The sequence below is a fragment of the Myxocyprinus asiaticus genome, chromosome 3, assembly GCF_019703515.2.
Source record: "Myxocyprinus asiaticus isolate MX2 ecotype Aquarium Trade chromosome 3, UBuf_Myxa_2, whole genome shotgun sequence".
NCBI classification, from domain to species: Eukaryota; Metazoa; Chordata; class Actinopteri; order Cypriniformes; family Catostomidae; genus Myxocyprinus; species Myxocyprinus asiaticus.
In genome coordinates this window covers 4,718,581-4,732,649 of record NC_059346.1, presented here as the reverse complement: position 1 = coordinate 4,732,649, position 14,069 = coordinate 4,718,581, and the positions used below count along the sequence as shown (strand labels likewise).

The following is a 14,069-nucleotide window of genomic DNA, read 5'->3' as shown; positions in this document are numbered from 1 at the left end:
TTTTTTTGTTGAATAATTGAGATGAAACAGCACCTCAGTTATTCTCACATGTGTCTCCTCTAGAGTTTCTGAAGAGATTTCGGTCTCAAACTGTGCTCAGATTGGCCAAAATACCAATGTCTGGAATCAAAAGTCAGAGATTTCAATAAAAACAATCTGGATTATGCTATCCACATTAAATATATAGCTCTATAATCTCACTGCATGTCTACAATTGTCTCATTTGGGTCTATTTTTATCATTCCTAAGAAATAATATTTTCCTTTGAGTATTTCTCTGCTTGACTGCATTTGACTCTTTTATAAGTCTAGTTTGATTGGCCATCTTGGTGTCATTTTACACAGTTTTACACTAAACAAAACATTCCAAGCCACACTATTAGAGATATATAAATAAATCACAACCAAAAAATGGACAACCATAAGCACACACACATAAGCTTTGGTGACTTGGAATCTGTCCATGGAAAAGTGTCACCCATACTTTCTCTCCCCGATCCCCTTCCCACGGGGTCCTTTGCTGCCCAAATGCTTAAGGAGAGTGACCCCCAAACACCCTCCCTTCTGAAAAACTATTCATTTCAGCTTCAGTCTTGGCCCTCACACCCCGTACAGCTCTTGTTAACCCTGCGGCATTTATTTTCTATTTTGCATCTATTTGAAACTCTACTAAGCTCATTTCTTTATCCATTTTTATCACTTTTTCTTCTTCTCCAAAAGAGATTTTTTTGTTTTTTTGTTGGGAAATTCTGCCTGGTATTAGGAGTGTTTGCCTGCCAGCATGGCACTGGGCGGTTCGCAGTCTGATGTGAAGGTCTCACTGAACGGCAGTGTGGATTTATATCAAAGCTGGTTCGGTCCAACAACCCCACGTCCTCCTCTACAAAATTACCTGTTTCTTACCATCCTCACCTGCTTCTGCCCAGCTTACCCCATCAACATTTTGGCCCTGGTGTTCTCTGCTATGGTGAGTCGAATACGAAAGTAGCCTATGTGTGTACTTAGATGGTCTGCACTAAAATAGGAAATAGCTTGTGGTTTTATCTGCTGTCACATTAAAGCTGCACTACGTAACTTTGTGCTCACTAGCGACATTTGTGGTTGAAATTTAAAATTGCAAGCAATTTGCGGAAGAACATTTATGTCAGTCGTGCTCTGGCGCTGCTCTTCTGGCGGATGAATCTCCCAATTTGAGCTTACCTGGACATCACCTGTGTGTGATCATGACTGGAGCCGGAGTCATAACGTGCTGTGTTCATGCTGATATTATGTTATACGATTAAACATTTGAAATATTACTTGCTTTGATGAAGATAAAAAACACTCTTATTTAGATAATTGAATGAATTTTACACTTAAATCACTTTTCTAACACGACACTCAAAGCACTTTTAAATAGAGAACAGGGGACTCTCCTCAGCCACCACCAGTAGATCTTAATATGATTATTCAAGTGTTTTATCTACTATTAATGTTTGAATTGTTCTACAGTTTTCAATTTAAGAGGTTAAACTCATGATATGGCTGATACAAGTTCAACAGAAGACTTTATTATTGTTATACTATATTGTCCAGCCTCAGTTACTATAATAACATGTCTATGCAATGCACACAATAACACACAATAAATGAAAAACATAAAACGAGGATTCAGTAATGATGGGGATAAAATATACTTTATTAAATGTAAAGATAATATGCTTAAATATGCAATATAATAATACAAGAAGTCAATTTCAGAAGTCATGTATATTAAACATGCCACAGTAACTTCACCAGACAACATAGATACATCGTGATCGGTTAACACATGAGTAATGTTTGATTCATAAAAGCATGACAAGCAATATAAGCTTCAACAACCCTACCAGAAAACATATCCAAGCATTACAGCTGGTTAACAACTTCACCAAACGGATAACAGGTAAACATCCATCTAGACTGTAACGATGCTGTCCTGATCTGTGTGAGTGTTACTGAACTGAGTTGAACAGCGTAGTTAGTTTCTCCAGCCAGAACACGAGACAGCCGGTACTTCTTTCCTGTGTGTGCAGACATGATGTAATGATGCAAGGATGTACGTCATAAGCCAGCGATTGTGTGGCAAATTGAACCCGACAGGTCAAAATACAAATAATTTATATAGGCTTACCGTATTGAATCAGGGTAAGGTAAGGACATTGTTTTGAACACTGATTGTTTATGTACTCAATCAATAATGGCAATTTGTTCATTTTTAACCGAAAAATCTTACATAGTGCAGCTTTAATCTCGGTTTGATTTATGTTGATTGTTGAGTTTGTGCCATTTTATTTTGTAGCTTCACCATCTCGTACATTATCTCTACGCACTCCTTGTTCAGCCACACCGTATTACGACATCACATTATGAGATCAGAGTATTTTCATATTATGACATCACAGTATGTTTCATGTCATCATAGTAGGCTTAAAATATGCTAGTATGTTTAAATAATCATATCACATTATGCTCAAATTATGATGTCACGGTAGGTTAAAACTATGAAAACACTGGAATAATGACATCAAAAAATGCTTAAATTATGATGTCACAATTCACATTACAGTATATCACAGAATGTTCAAATTATGACATCAAAGTAGGTTCAAAATATGACATCATAGGATGTTTAAATTATGATAAAACAGCAGGTCCAAATTATGACATCACTGTATGTTCACATGATCACATCACAGAAATTTAACATTATATTATGTTCACAGTTCTCACATGATGGCAAAATTTATTTTTGTTCGTTGATCTAGTTTTTGCAAGGCTGAAACAGTGTCTGTATATGTCTCTTTATATGTATCTGTTTGAGCAAAGACCAGAGTAATGAAGATCATTTTTGGTGTGATGAAGACTGCAGGTGTTTGTCTGGCTGGATCTTTGTTAGCATAATCACACACACACATCACAAACAGAAAGAGTGTGAAGCTTGCAAGTTTTTTATTTCTATACACTGATCAGCCACAACATTAAAACCGCTGACAGGCGAAGTGAATAACATTTATTATCTCATTACAATGGCACCTGTCAAGGGATGGGATATATTAGGCAGCAAGTGAACAGTCAGTTCTTGAATTTCATGTGTTGGAAGCAGGAAAAATGGGCAAGCGTAAGGATCTGAGTGACTTTGACAAGGGCCAAATTGTGATGGCTAGACGACTGGGTCAGAGCACCTCCAAAACGGCAGGTCTTGTGGGGTGTTCCCGGTATGCAGTGGTTTGTACCTACCAAAACTGGTCCAAGAAAGGACAACCGGTGAACCAGTGACAGGGTCATTGGTGCCCAAGGCTCATTGACATGCATGGGGAGCAAAGGCTAGCCCGTCTGATCCGATCCCACAGAAGAGCTACCCCTCGTAACTTACAGGACTTTAAGGATCTGCTGCTAACGTTTTGGTGCCAGATACCACAGGACATCTTCAGAGGTCTTGTGGAGTCAATGCCTCGACAGGTCAGAGCTGTTTTGGCGGCACGAGGGGGACCTACATGATATTAGGCAGGTGGTTCTAATGTTGTGGCTGATTGGTGTATGAACTTAATCATAATGTATGTTCTTCTCTCTAGTCCAGAAACAGTTATGATCAGGGAGATTATGAAGGTTCGAGACGTTTAGGGAAGATGGCCCTCTATGTATCTATCGCCTCCATAATCATTGGCCTCCTCATCATCACCATTTTCTGTGCTGTGCATTTTACCACGGTAACATCCTGTTTACTGTATTCAGTGTATATTTTGGGGTTACTACACACTGTATCTCATTCTGTCAAATCACTGTATCTCAAATCTCTCTTTTTTCCCCTCTTCTTGGCTCTTTGTGTTTTTTGTTTGTTTAGAAAAATGTTTAGGAAGATGGTAGTTTTGTCCTGCTGTCCCCTGAGCGGTGGAAGCCCATTCAGCCTGTGTCTCTTGAACTACTTGGAGTTGAAACAGAGGTTTTCAGTATAAACCCAAACAAGACTGGACATCAACTCTCCTCAGATCTGCTCTCTACCTCTGCATGAACAAAGAGAGTTAGAGGACAGGGCTTCATAAAAATATATGTCATTGCTGTCTTATCAGTTTGTTTTCTAAAACAATGAGGGCAGGAAAAGTCCCTTTGCCAAGAAAACAAGAAACCCAAAAGTTGAACTCTTAATTGTTTACAGACAGACACTAATAATTACCTACTTTCAATATATGCACTTTAAAATCAGTAAATATTATAAGTTGTTTTAAGTGGGCAAGATGAATCCATGCAAATACTGAATATGTAAATATTAATCTGTTTTGGTGAACAATCTCATGAAAATTACGTGACTGTTGCAACAGTTTTGCAAAATGCTATTAAATGGTTCCTGACACGTATTGCGGCAGTTCCGGGGTGAAATGTCCACTGCGTGGCGCTATAAGCGAGTTAAATGTTCTGCCAAACATATGAGGATTTTAAGGTTAATGCTTTATTGAGATTTAAATGAACAAAACCTTCCTCCCTACCCTAAACCTTAAACCTAAACCTAACCGATGGTATCCGAAAAAGCAAATGTGAGATGAAAAACGCAACTGCTAAAGCAACTATGTCATTTTGTGGTGCTTCTATGATACTTTCGCTCACATGTCGAGCAATGTTCATTTCCCCAGGAAACTGCAGTGATATGTACAATAAGGCACATATAAAAATTATTTAGAAATTGTTGGTATAGTAATTTGATTCTATGAGACCAGGTTGCAAATAATAAGATGTCTTACTTTTTATAACGAATGCTTGTGTTTTTGGAGCATACTGACTGGGCTCCATATGTATTTGAGCTTGAAAAGATTCTCCATTTGTTACTGTATTGTAGTATGTATTGTTTGTGTATTGTCAAAAGTGGTTCATTTGGAATAAAACTATTTGATTACACAAACATTTTTTAAAAATGTTTTGATCAAGCTTGTTTTTGAATTTTTTCAACTCCTCCCCTGCAACCATTCTGCCATGTAACTCCCACTTTTCAAGATCTTCTGACAGAGTCCTGCCCTACATTTTTTAGATATATGTCAGATTACAGAAGTGAACACCAATTCCTTTGACTTAAAAAAAGTTTTTTTCCAATGTATGTATTACTAAACGACAAATGTTTTGTATGCTGAATAAGATAGTATGACTAATCCCCATTTTCATGCCAGCAACAGATTCTGCCCGATCTGAGTACTGGTGTATTTGGATATGTACCGTTAACACTCATCTGTGCTATATATAGCGCTGGATCCCAATCACATGCTGGAGTGTCAGGGACCTCTGGTTAGCCAAGCATGATCCAACAAGCAGGGTCATATGGCACAGGGTAGCTGACTCTGCATTGCCTGTGCTGATAAACATGAGCGGGTACTCCTCAAATCTACATCTATGTACACGCTTACAAGAAAATACTTTAAACTAGTAAACAGGCTGAGACCAGTGCATGTGGCACTTGTGAAATATGTTAATGGATTCTGGTAGTATAACTCAGTTTTTGTGTGCTTAGTAATACATTACATATTTAACCTCCTGAGACTTGGGTGTGACTGTTGTGTGCATTTTCCATTCCCCTTTTTGATTTGTAACTAGTAGCCCCTAAAAAGCGTGTTGAAAAAATATTGATGTCCACATATGTGGACAGCGGGACTAAGTTGTGAAATGTTAAATAATACCAAGCTATAGAAAGTCAGATTTTATTTATTTTTTTCCAGGAGTTTTGGTTATTCATGTTTTTGAGACATTACATCAGAAATTAGCATAATCTAATTCTGATTCAAAGTAATGGCCAGCATCATCCAATTACTGCCAAACATGTTAAAATAAAATTCTGCATGAAAAATTCTGAATCTATGTACTGATTATCATTGTCCCTTGTCTGCCAAACATGTTGAGTGGTCCAAATATCATCTGCAGCCTGAAACTGAACTGCTATAGCTGCATAGGAAAGCTATAAGATGCTCCCTTGCTCCCTAATTAGGGAATGACTTAACCTCTGGTGTGCTGTCTGTCTGCACTGGTCTCAGAATAGTTTAAAATGCCCTTATTTCCATCCTAACTCTGTATACAGCCTCTGAAAGCAACATTTTCCAGCTTTTGGATGCATCCATTGATTCTCAATGTGATAATGCACAGTGAATTAAAGATATTTTAAGTAAAATGAGCCTAAAGTCCATATAAGTAGTCATTGTGTTTAACAGTGTGCCATTTCACGATAAATCGATGACATTTTTAAAATGGCATATCGAATGAATCTAGAGACTCTTATATTTTGACTCAAAATGGTTTTAATGTAAAAACTTAATGAGGTTTCTTACTAGATGTAGTTTTCTTGCCGTTTCTCCCAAAGACAAACTCCGCTGTGGTCGGCGCCATGTTGTTTTGTCACATTTTGCCTAGAGTTTCCTGAAATGAGATCAGTCAGTTTAAATTAAATGAAATTATGCATAGCCTATAGTGAAGCCAAAATGTAATGTCCACACATGTGGACGTGGGGTCTCAGGAGGATAATTGAGTATAATTGACAAAGTTAATAACCCATGACATTTCAAAACATGATTTTTGCCAACCTTGTTGCATTAAAAATGTTTTGAGGTCAAATGTTACAGAGTTGAACAGCAGTGCAAAAATGATCAATTATTGAAATAATTTTTTTATATTAAGTTAGGTTGCTCCTGATGTAGGACAGCTCTCTTGAGATGGTCGTTATTTAAGCTCAGGCTCAGATTAGGAACATGATGAGTGTGAGAACATATGATGCTCTGGATGATCTATAAACACTGTCCGGAAAACTCACAGCAACTCAATACAGGCTAGTAAACTTAACAGACGTCAACTGGACAAATGAGGCAATGAAAATATTATATTAAATTATGTTTTGCATAAAGAAAATGAAACCTATTTTAAGACTGTGGTGATGTGAGCGTGGTCGAGCTACGTCTGTGGAGAATGAGGCCGAAAGAGGAAGAATTGTTAGGATTGACACCTGTGGGAAATTATCACTAACAGCTGTTTTGTGTTGCAGTGAGAGCTGGAGAGGGATAAAAGGGCAATCTAGACTGTCGGAGGGGAGAGAGAGTGACACGCACCATTCTGAGTGTATCTGTGTGTGTGTGAGTGTGTGTGCACTGAAAAGTGTCATATTACTGAATAAATCACCTGTGCCGCTTCCTCAGGGATTAACCAGGAACTTGTCACAATGGTGCCGAAACCCGGGATTAAGAGGAAGAAAATGCTGTTGTGGAGTCCTCGCTGCTGGCCGAAGTGTTCAAGAACCTCGCCAGCATTCACCAAGTACAATATCTGTCTCTGCTTGAGTTGCGTATGGAACAGGAGCAGCGGTTTGAGGCGCTCTTCCAGGCTCAAGCGGAGGACCGGCAGGTGGGGTCTTCAGCCGTGACCCCGGACTCACCCATGGCGGTACCGCACATCACACTGACGAAGATAGGATCTTAGGACGTTGAGGCATTCTTTGAGCTCTTTGAGTGGACAGCAGGAGCATGGAACTGGCCCAGCACTCAGTGGCCGGCCTGCCTCGTGCCGCTGTTGTCCGGGGAAGCCCAACTCGTGGCCCAAGTTCATCGCCCGCCTACCGAAAGGGACAGCGGAGTGGGTCCAGTGCCAACAACCGGCGTCACTGGATGGGGCGGTCCAGCTGGCTGAGGACCATATGGTGGCGTACTCAGGGGGCAGGTGAGCCCTCTTCTTCTCTCTCTCTCTCTCTCTCTCTCTCTCTCTCTCTCTCGCTCCTTCCCCTCGTCCTGTTCCAGTTCCCCAAAAATGGAGAATTATGTCCCCAAAACCAGTTCCCCGGTCCCATGGAAACTTTCAGCCCACCGGTTTTCCCTAACCCTCTCCACTCTCCCCCACAGGCTGGTGAATCCGCTGTTGCGGGTGTGGGCGTGAAGTTTGGGCCAGTCTACTGGAGCTGTGGGGAACCTGGGCACTTCTAGGACAGATGCCCTGTGATGCAAGTGGAGACATTGGTCCGGGTCCCTGACGCGCCACAGGCCGCCCCCGATCAAGCAGGAGCGTACCAGATACCTGTGAGTATTAAGGGGGGTACATACCAAGCCTTGGTGGATTTAGGTTGTAATCAAACCTCCATTCACCAAAGCTTGTTTCAATTCAAGGCTTTGGATACAGGCCAGCGGGTGAAGGTAAGGTGTGTGCACGGGGATATTCACAATTTCAGTGACAAAAGCATAGTGTCGAGGCTGCGGTTAGTCCCCGCCTCTCCCATCCACTAATCTTGGGTACGAATTGGTCGGCATTTACCACTTTATTAAGGGGAATATGTGTGGATGGGTCTTGCAACAAAGTGTATCGGTGTGTGGTGTGTGATTCGCTGGCTGGGGAGGTGGTGCCAGGGCCGTCTACATCAGCTCCACATCATTAGGACATAAGGGAGGGGGAAGTCTCGGCATCCCCAGTCCTTCCCTGCAGGGGATTTCCCTCTGGAGCAGACGCGAGACAAGACCCTTAGGTATGCCTTCGATCAAGTGAGAGTGATTGATGGTCAGCGCCTCCAGCCAGACATAGCACTCGCATATCCGTATTTTTCAATTATCAAGGATCAGTTGTATCGAGTGATGCAGGACACTCAGACAAAAGAGGATACAACCCAACTGTTAATACCGCAGAGCTGTCGGGATATGTTATTCCAGATGGCTCATTATAATCCGATGGGCAGAAAAAAACATTGAACCACCTAATGTCCCGTTTCTATTGGCCAGGTATTCGCAGGGATGTTCGCAGGTGGTGTGCGGCATGCTGTGAATGTCAGCTGGTGAATCTGCCGGCCACCCCAAGAGCGCCATTGTGCCCCCTTCCGTTGATCGAGGTCCCCTTCGAAAGAACTGGTATGGACCTCGTCGGGCCATTAGAATGGAGAGCATGCGGGCATAGCTTTGTATTGGTTCTGGTGGAATATGCAACGTGATATCTGGAAGCAGTGCCTTTGCGCAAAATTTCAGCGCAAAGTGTTGCGGAGGCACTCTTCAGGATTATCGCCCGAGTTTGGTATTCCGAAAGAAATCCTCACTGATCAGGGCACTATGTTTATGTCACGTACACTACGCGAACTGTATGAATTATTGGAGATTAAATCGATTCAGAGCAGCGTTTACCACCCGCAACCGGACGGCTTGGTCAAACGATTTAATCAGACCCTAAAGAATATGATTCGTAAAGTCCTGCATGAAGACGCTCGAAATTGGGACAAGTGGCTTGAGCTTTTGATTTGGGGGTGAAATATGACCTGGATATTCAAACAGTGTTCATGTGATTCACTCTGGAAGCAAAGACCAAATGATCCACTCAACTTCATCGCCACAATAGAGCTAATAATTCTCTGATATGAATCATTACAGTGATGTGAAGTACTGCTCTCAATTCACATGCCATTTCCTTTCATTTTGAATTTTGGCTTGTGTCAAATAGTTTTAGATGGTTGTATCCTAATATGAGCAAGGGCTGTCAAAAAAACTAAAGATTTCTATCTGGTTGACTCTTTTTGTCTGAGGCAGTCCAATACATTTGGTCTGGGATACTATTCATTTTCTTTCTAAAAAAAAAAAAAAAAGCTGGGTTGAGATGCTGTCAATGAGCAGTTCTTAACCTGCAAATAATCTTCTCAACTCTCGACCTTTGCCTTGAGGTTAGTTCAATGTGATCTAGAGCATCTTGAGGTCAAATGGCACATAGCGAACAGAGCAGCTCACAATACATGTGTTCTTTATGGACAAATGGATGTTTCCTTTCCATCCTCCAGTAAACAGACAGGAAGACACCTGAGAACTTCAGAACTGTGCCCTGGATATGACCACACCTGTGACTGATCTTATCAAACTGATTTTAGTGAAGAAGGTGAGCAAAAAATCGAAACTTTTGCAACACAGTCATACACACACATACTAGAAAAGGTTTACTTGTTTTATCACCTTTTTGGATTTCCTTTGTTCTTTTGTGCATTTTGTTTTGCAGTTATATTTTTTTTATTAAACTAATAGTTCCAGTCATGGATTCTTATTGCTTACAGTGGTAATGATCTTCCAGGTACTGCTAGTATTACAAACAGAAGTGTAACATTTAAACCTATTAAAGTTGAATCCACTGTAGTGGTACAACAGAGGATTATTTAAGAACAGAGGACACAGCTTAAGGAAACAGACTGTCCTCTTGGCTCAGTATAGGTAACCTTGTTCAAACTTTTCTATTGTTAATGTGTTACGTTCACTCTCTAGGTAAAACTTCAAACATCTGTCTCCTGCCTTAGTAATTACATCACCATGTACCATGGTATCTGTATATCCCTGCTGAAAAAACAAAACAAAAAAAAAAACAAAAACAAAAACAAAAAAAAAAAACAAACACCAAACCAAACAAGCACACAAAAAAACAATACAAAACAAAAAACAAAACAAATCACAACACAACAAAACAAATCAAGCACCCAAACAAACCATAACTAAACCAAATAAAAAAACAAAGTAACAACAAAACACAACACAAAAAACAACAGCAAAAAACTAACAAAACAAAACAAAAACCAAAACAAAAACTAAACTAAACCAAATAGAAAAACAAACTAACATCAACAAAAAACAAAACACAACCAAAAAAAAAAACAAAAAAACAAATCAAAACAAAAAACCAAACCAAACCAAACCAAAACCAAAACAAAACAAAACAAAACAAAACAAAACAAAACAAAACAAAACAAACCAAGAACCAAAACAAAACAAACCAAAACACAACACAACAAATAAAACACAAAACGTCAATAAGGATTGTTGAACAGAAGCAACTGCCAAAATAAAAGCAAGTTACAGATATTTGAGATGAGATTTACTTAAGGAGGTCAGTAATGAAGCCTGAAAAATTGTAAATCGACTTGTCTCCCCCTCGTGGCGATATATTAAACAGCCTCTTAATGACGTACGAGTTTCACAATATCATTCATAAAATACACTGACCTTATGCAGTACACTGTGAACATTGCACATGTCCAACAAAATGATGGTATAACCATGGTACCATGTCCCAGAAAAAAACAAAGTAGTACAATTATACATGCTCTGACCAAAAACAAGGGTAGCATACTACCATGGCAAAACAAAAGTGGTATTACCATGGTACTTTTTTATAAGTGAAAGACGGATTAGATGCCTAAGCGTGTGTTTGTGTGATCTGAGATTATCTGACGACTTTGCTATTTAAAAGTTTATTCGAGGTCATGTGACTTAATGGAAAAGAAAACATTCTGGACTTTTGGTTTGCCATTTAAAGTATTATGACTGGCAAAATGTTGTGCCACTTGTCACAACCTATTAATTATTATTATTATTATTATTATTATTAATAATAATAATAATAATAATAATAATAAATAAACTTCCAAAAAAATATTTTATGCCTTATTGGTATGCTTTATGAAAAATTGTGATTCCAAATTAAATAGCAACGCTATAACTAGCTGCGTTTTTGGTCCAGTTTAGATCGAAATAGACACATTTATTTATGGTAAGGGAGGGAACGATGTCAATATTTACCACCTGCTGAAACACATGGGGGGAGATAAGAGAGAAGAGATTACTGTACGTCATAGAAATAGAATCAGCGTGTAGATTGACAAATATTGGAACTAGTGGGGCGGAGCCTAGCGGCCCGGACATTGTTTCTGATTGGCCAGGTAAGATGGGTCTAAAAAAAAAATAATAATTACCTGTTTCAATTATTCATCTTATATTTTTTGTTTTAAAGGGTATTCAAGTTCATAAATATTATTATTCAGGTGTAAAGTATTATCCAGATCGCTGTATAAATAGCGCATAGGACGGTGTTGTCACGTGGAAACTGTTGCTTTTCTCAGAGCTGGTCAGAAAGGACCAATGACAGTAGTTTGTGATGTTTGTGATTAACTAATTATAAAGCTATTTCTGTGCCATATTTCAATTTTTATATCATATATTTATACGCCTAATGAATCTTTTTCTAAAAATTACTTTCTAGTGTATTAATATCCCTAATAAAAAAAATAAAAAAATAAAAAAAAAAACCGTTGTGAAATTTGAATGCGGATCAATGGAGTATTCGGCTTTATGAGCCAGCGTGCGTCCCCTGGAGGAATTAAAGCATATCACTCATAAACGACGAGCAACATTTCTCAAATGGTTGGTTGCAGGCGCACTCTCTCACACAACAGAGCTGTCAACACACAGAGGGCTGTTAAACAAGGGCAAAGAGAGGCAGTGAGGAGCTGAAGTCAGTGCGTCTCCTCCTAAACTCATCTGTCCCATCATGGCTCTTTCAGGATCTCAGTCACCGGATGATGCTCTGCACGGTAAGACAAATACGCATGTTTACATAACACTGCTTTATTGTTATAACCTGTGATGATGCACAAATAATTTACTAGGCCTACCATTTATTTCTACGTATTAATATACATTTATTTAAATTAATTTAAGAATTGAATTGAATTTAATATTTTTAATTAAAGCTGTATTTATTTAATACTTGTATTGATTTTTTAATCAATATTGATTACCAATATAAATTGTGATTAAAATAAAATGATACAATTTACACCCTTTAAAAGTTATTAATTAATTATTTAAAATCATAAAATAATTTCATGTTAAATACATTGTAAAATGTTTAAATAAACTGCAGTTATGAATTTATTTACAATATTTGAAATTATCAATTTTATTCAAATGAATTTGTATTCATATTTATGTCTGTTTATATTAAGATATACTGTATATTTTTTATAATATATTATATTAATTTAATTTACTCTAAATTACTGTTTGTAAACAACAGAATCACTTTTGTGTAAAATGTTGCTATTTAGGTAGGTGTTTACAATGGATATGTTACATCATAACTCCTTGTTATTACAGTGTGGTCTGTTGCTTTGCCATTGTTTTTGTGTCATTGTTTTTGTCAGTATTATTATGTAAATAAATTCCATGACTCATCTGTTTTGTATCTCTCTAAGCCAATTACTGTGAAGAGAGTTAAACAGCTCTTATAATTTCATCAGTGGCTTAAACAGTCTGCAGGGTAGAATACACTGGGTATACGTGACACACAGCTCTTGTCTGGTGTTATGTCACACTTCCACATGGTGGAAAGTCTCGGGCATTGGCACAATCCCTCCTCCCATCTCTAACAAACCAACTGAAAAAAAAAAAATGACCAAGAAGGGCAGAGAGAATGTATACCTTAGACTTTTTGAAAGATGATAAATGTCAGGATGAGGGAGAAGGTGGGGAGAAAGGAAGCAATAGAGAGATGGAGAGATAGAAAGAGAGAAAGAGAAAGAACGGGGACAGGCTAATCTCTCACAGAAATAAAATGCTTACGTAAGCAAGCATTTGGTTAGCCAGCAAGATAGATAGGAAAGAAAGAGTGATATTTATGTATATATATATATATATATATATATATATAGATATATATATATATATATATAGATAGATAGATAGATCAGAAAGAAAGAAATAGACAGACAGACAGATAGATAGATAGATAGATCGATAGATCGGAAAGGAAGACAGATAGATAGACAGACAGACAGACAGACAGACATACTAGATAGATAGATAGGTAGGAAAGAAAGACTGATGATAGATAGATAGATAGATAGATAGACCAGAAAGGAAGATAGATAGATAGATAGATAGGAAAGAAAGAGTGATAGATAGATATATAGATAGATAGATAGATAGGAAAGAAAGAGTGATAGATAGATAGATAGATAGATAGATAGGAAAGAAAGAGTGATAGATAGATAGATAGATAGATAGGAAAGAAAGAGTGATAGATAGATAGATAGATAGATAGATAGGAAAGAAAGAGTGATAGATAGATAGGTAGCTAGCTAGCTAAATAGATAGATAGATAGATAGATAGGAAAGAAAGAGTGATAGATAGATAGATAGATAGATAGATAGACAGATAGATAGATAGATAGATAGATAGGAAAGAAAGAGTGATAGATAGATAGATAGATAGGAAAGAAAGAGTGATAGATAGATAGATAGATAGATAGATAGA

At 38.2% G+C, this 14,069-nt stretch overlaps 2 protein-coding genes and 1 long non-coding RNA gene across 6 annotated transcripts in view; 2 read left to right on the top strand and 1 right to left on the bottom strand.

Annotated features, from left to right (window-relative positions):
- Window positions 1–4,919, top strand: part of LOC127423777 (transmembrane protein 233-like) — a 19,889-nt gene extending 14,970 nt beyond the window's left edge. The window contains exons 1-3 of one of the 3 annotated variants that reach the window (XM_051668341.1): window positions 561–966; window positions 3,593–3,727; window positions 3,862–4,916. In XM_051668341.1, the coding sequence (XP_051524301.1) occupies window positions 781–966; window positions 3,593–3,727; window positions 3,862–3,873 (333 nt within the window). In that variant the 5' untranslated portion in view covers window positions 561–780 and the 3' untranslated portion in view covers window positions 3,874–4,916. Of the gene's footprint in view, window positions 1–560; window positions 967–3,592; window positions 3,728–3,861 lie in introns of those variants that run through there. The other 2 variants (XM_051668358.1, XM_051668350.1) reach the window with 2 other exon arrangements.
- LOC127423828 (uncharacterized) lies at window positions 3,905–11,529 on the bottom strand. The gene is made up of 3 exons (XR_007894384.1): window positions 10,979–11,529; window positions 6,320–6,407; window positions 3,905–4,021 (listed from the first exon to the last, which is right to left on the bottom strand). It is a non-coding gene; the product is annotated as an uncharacterized LOC127423828 (long non-coding RNA).
- LOC127423692 (BCL2/adenovirus E1B 19 kDa protein-interacting protein 3-like) overlaps window positions 9,775–14,069 on the top strand; it is a 16,220-nt gene continuing 11,925 nt past the window's right edge. The window contains exons 1-2 of one of the 2 annotated variants that reach the window (XM_051668197.1): window positions 9,775–9,869; window positions 12,187–12,345. In XM_051668197.1, the coding sequence (XP_051524157.1) occupies window positions 12,303–12,345 (43 nt within the window). In that variant the 5' untranslated portion in view covers window positions 9,775–9,869; window positions 12,187–12,302. Of the gene's footprint in view, window positions 9,870–12,164; window positions 12,346–14,069 lie in introns of those variants that run through there. The other variant, XM_051668206.1, reaches the window with a different exon arrangement.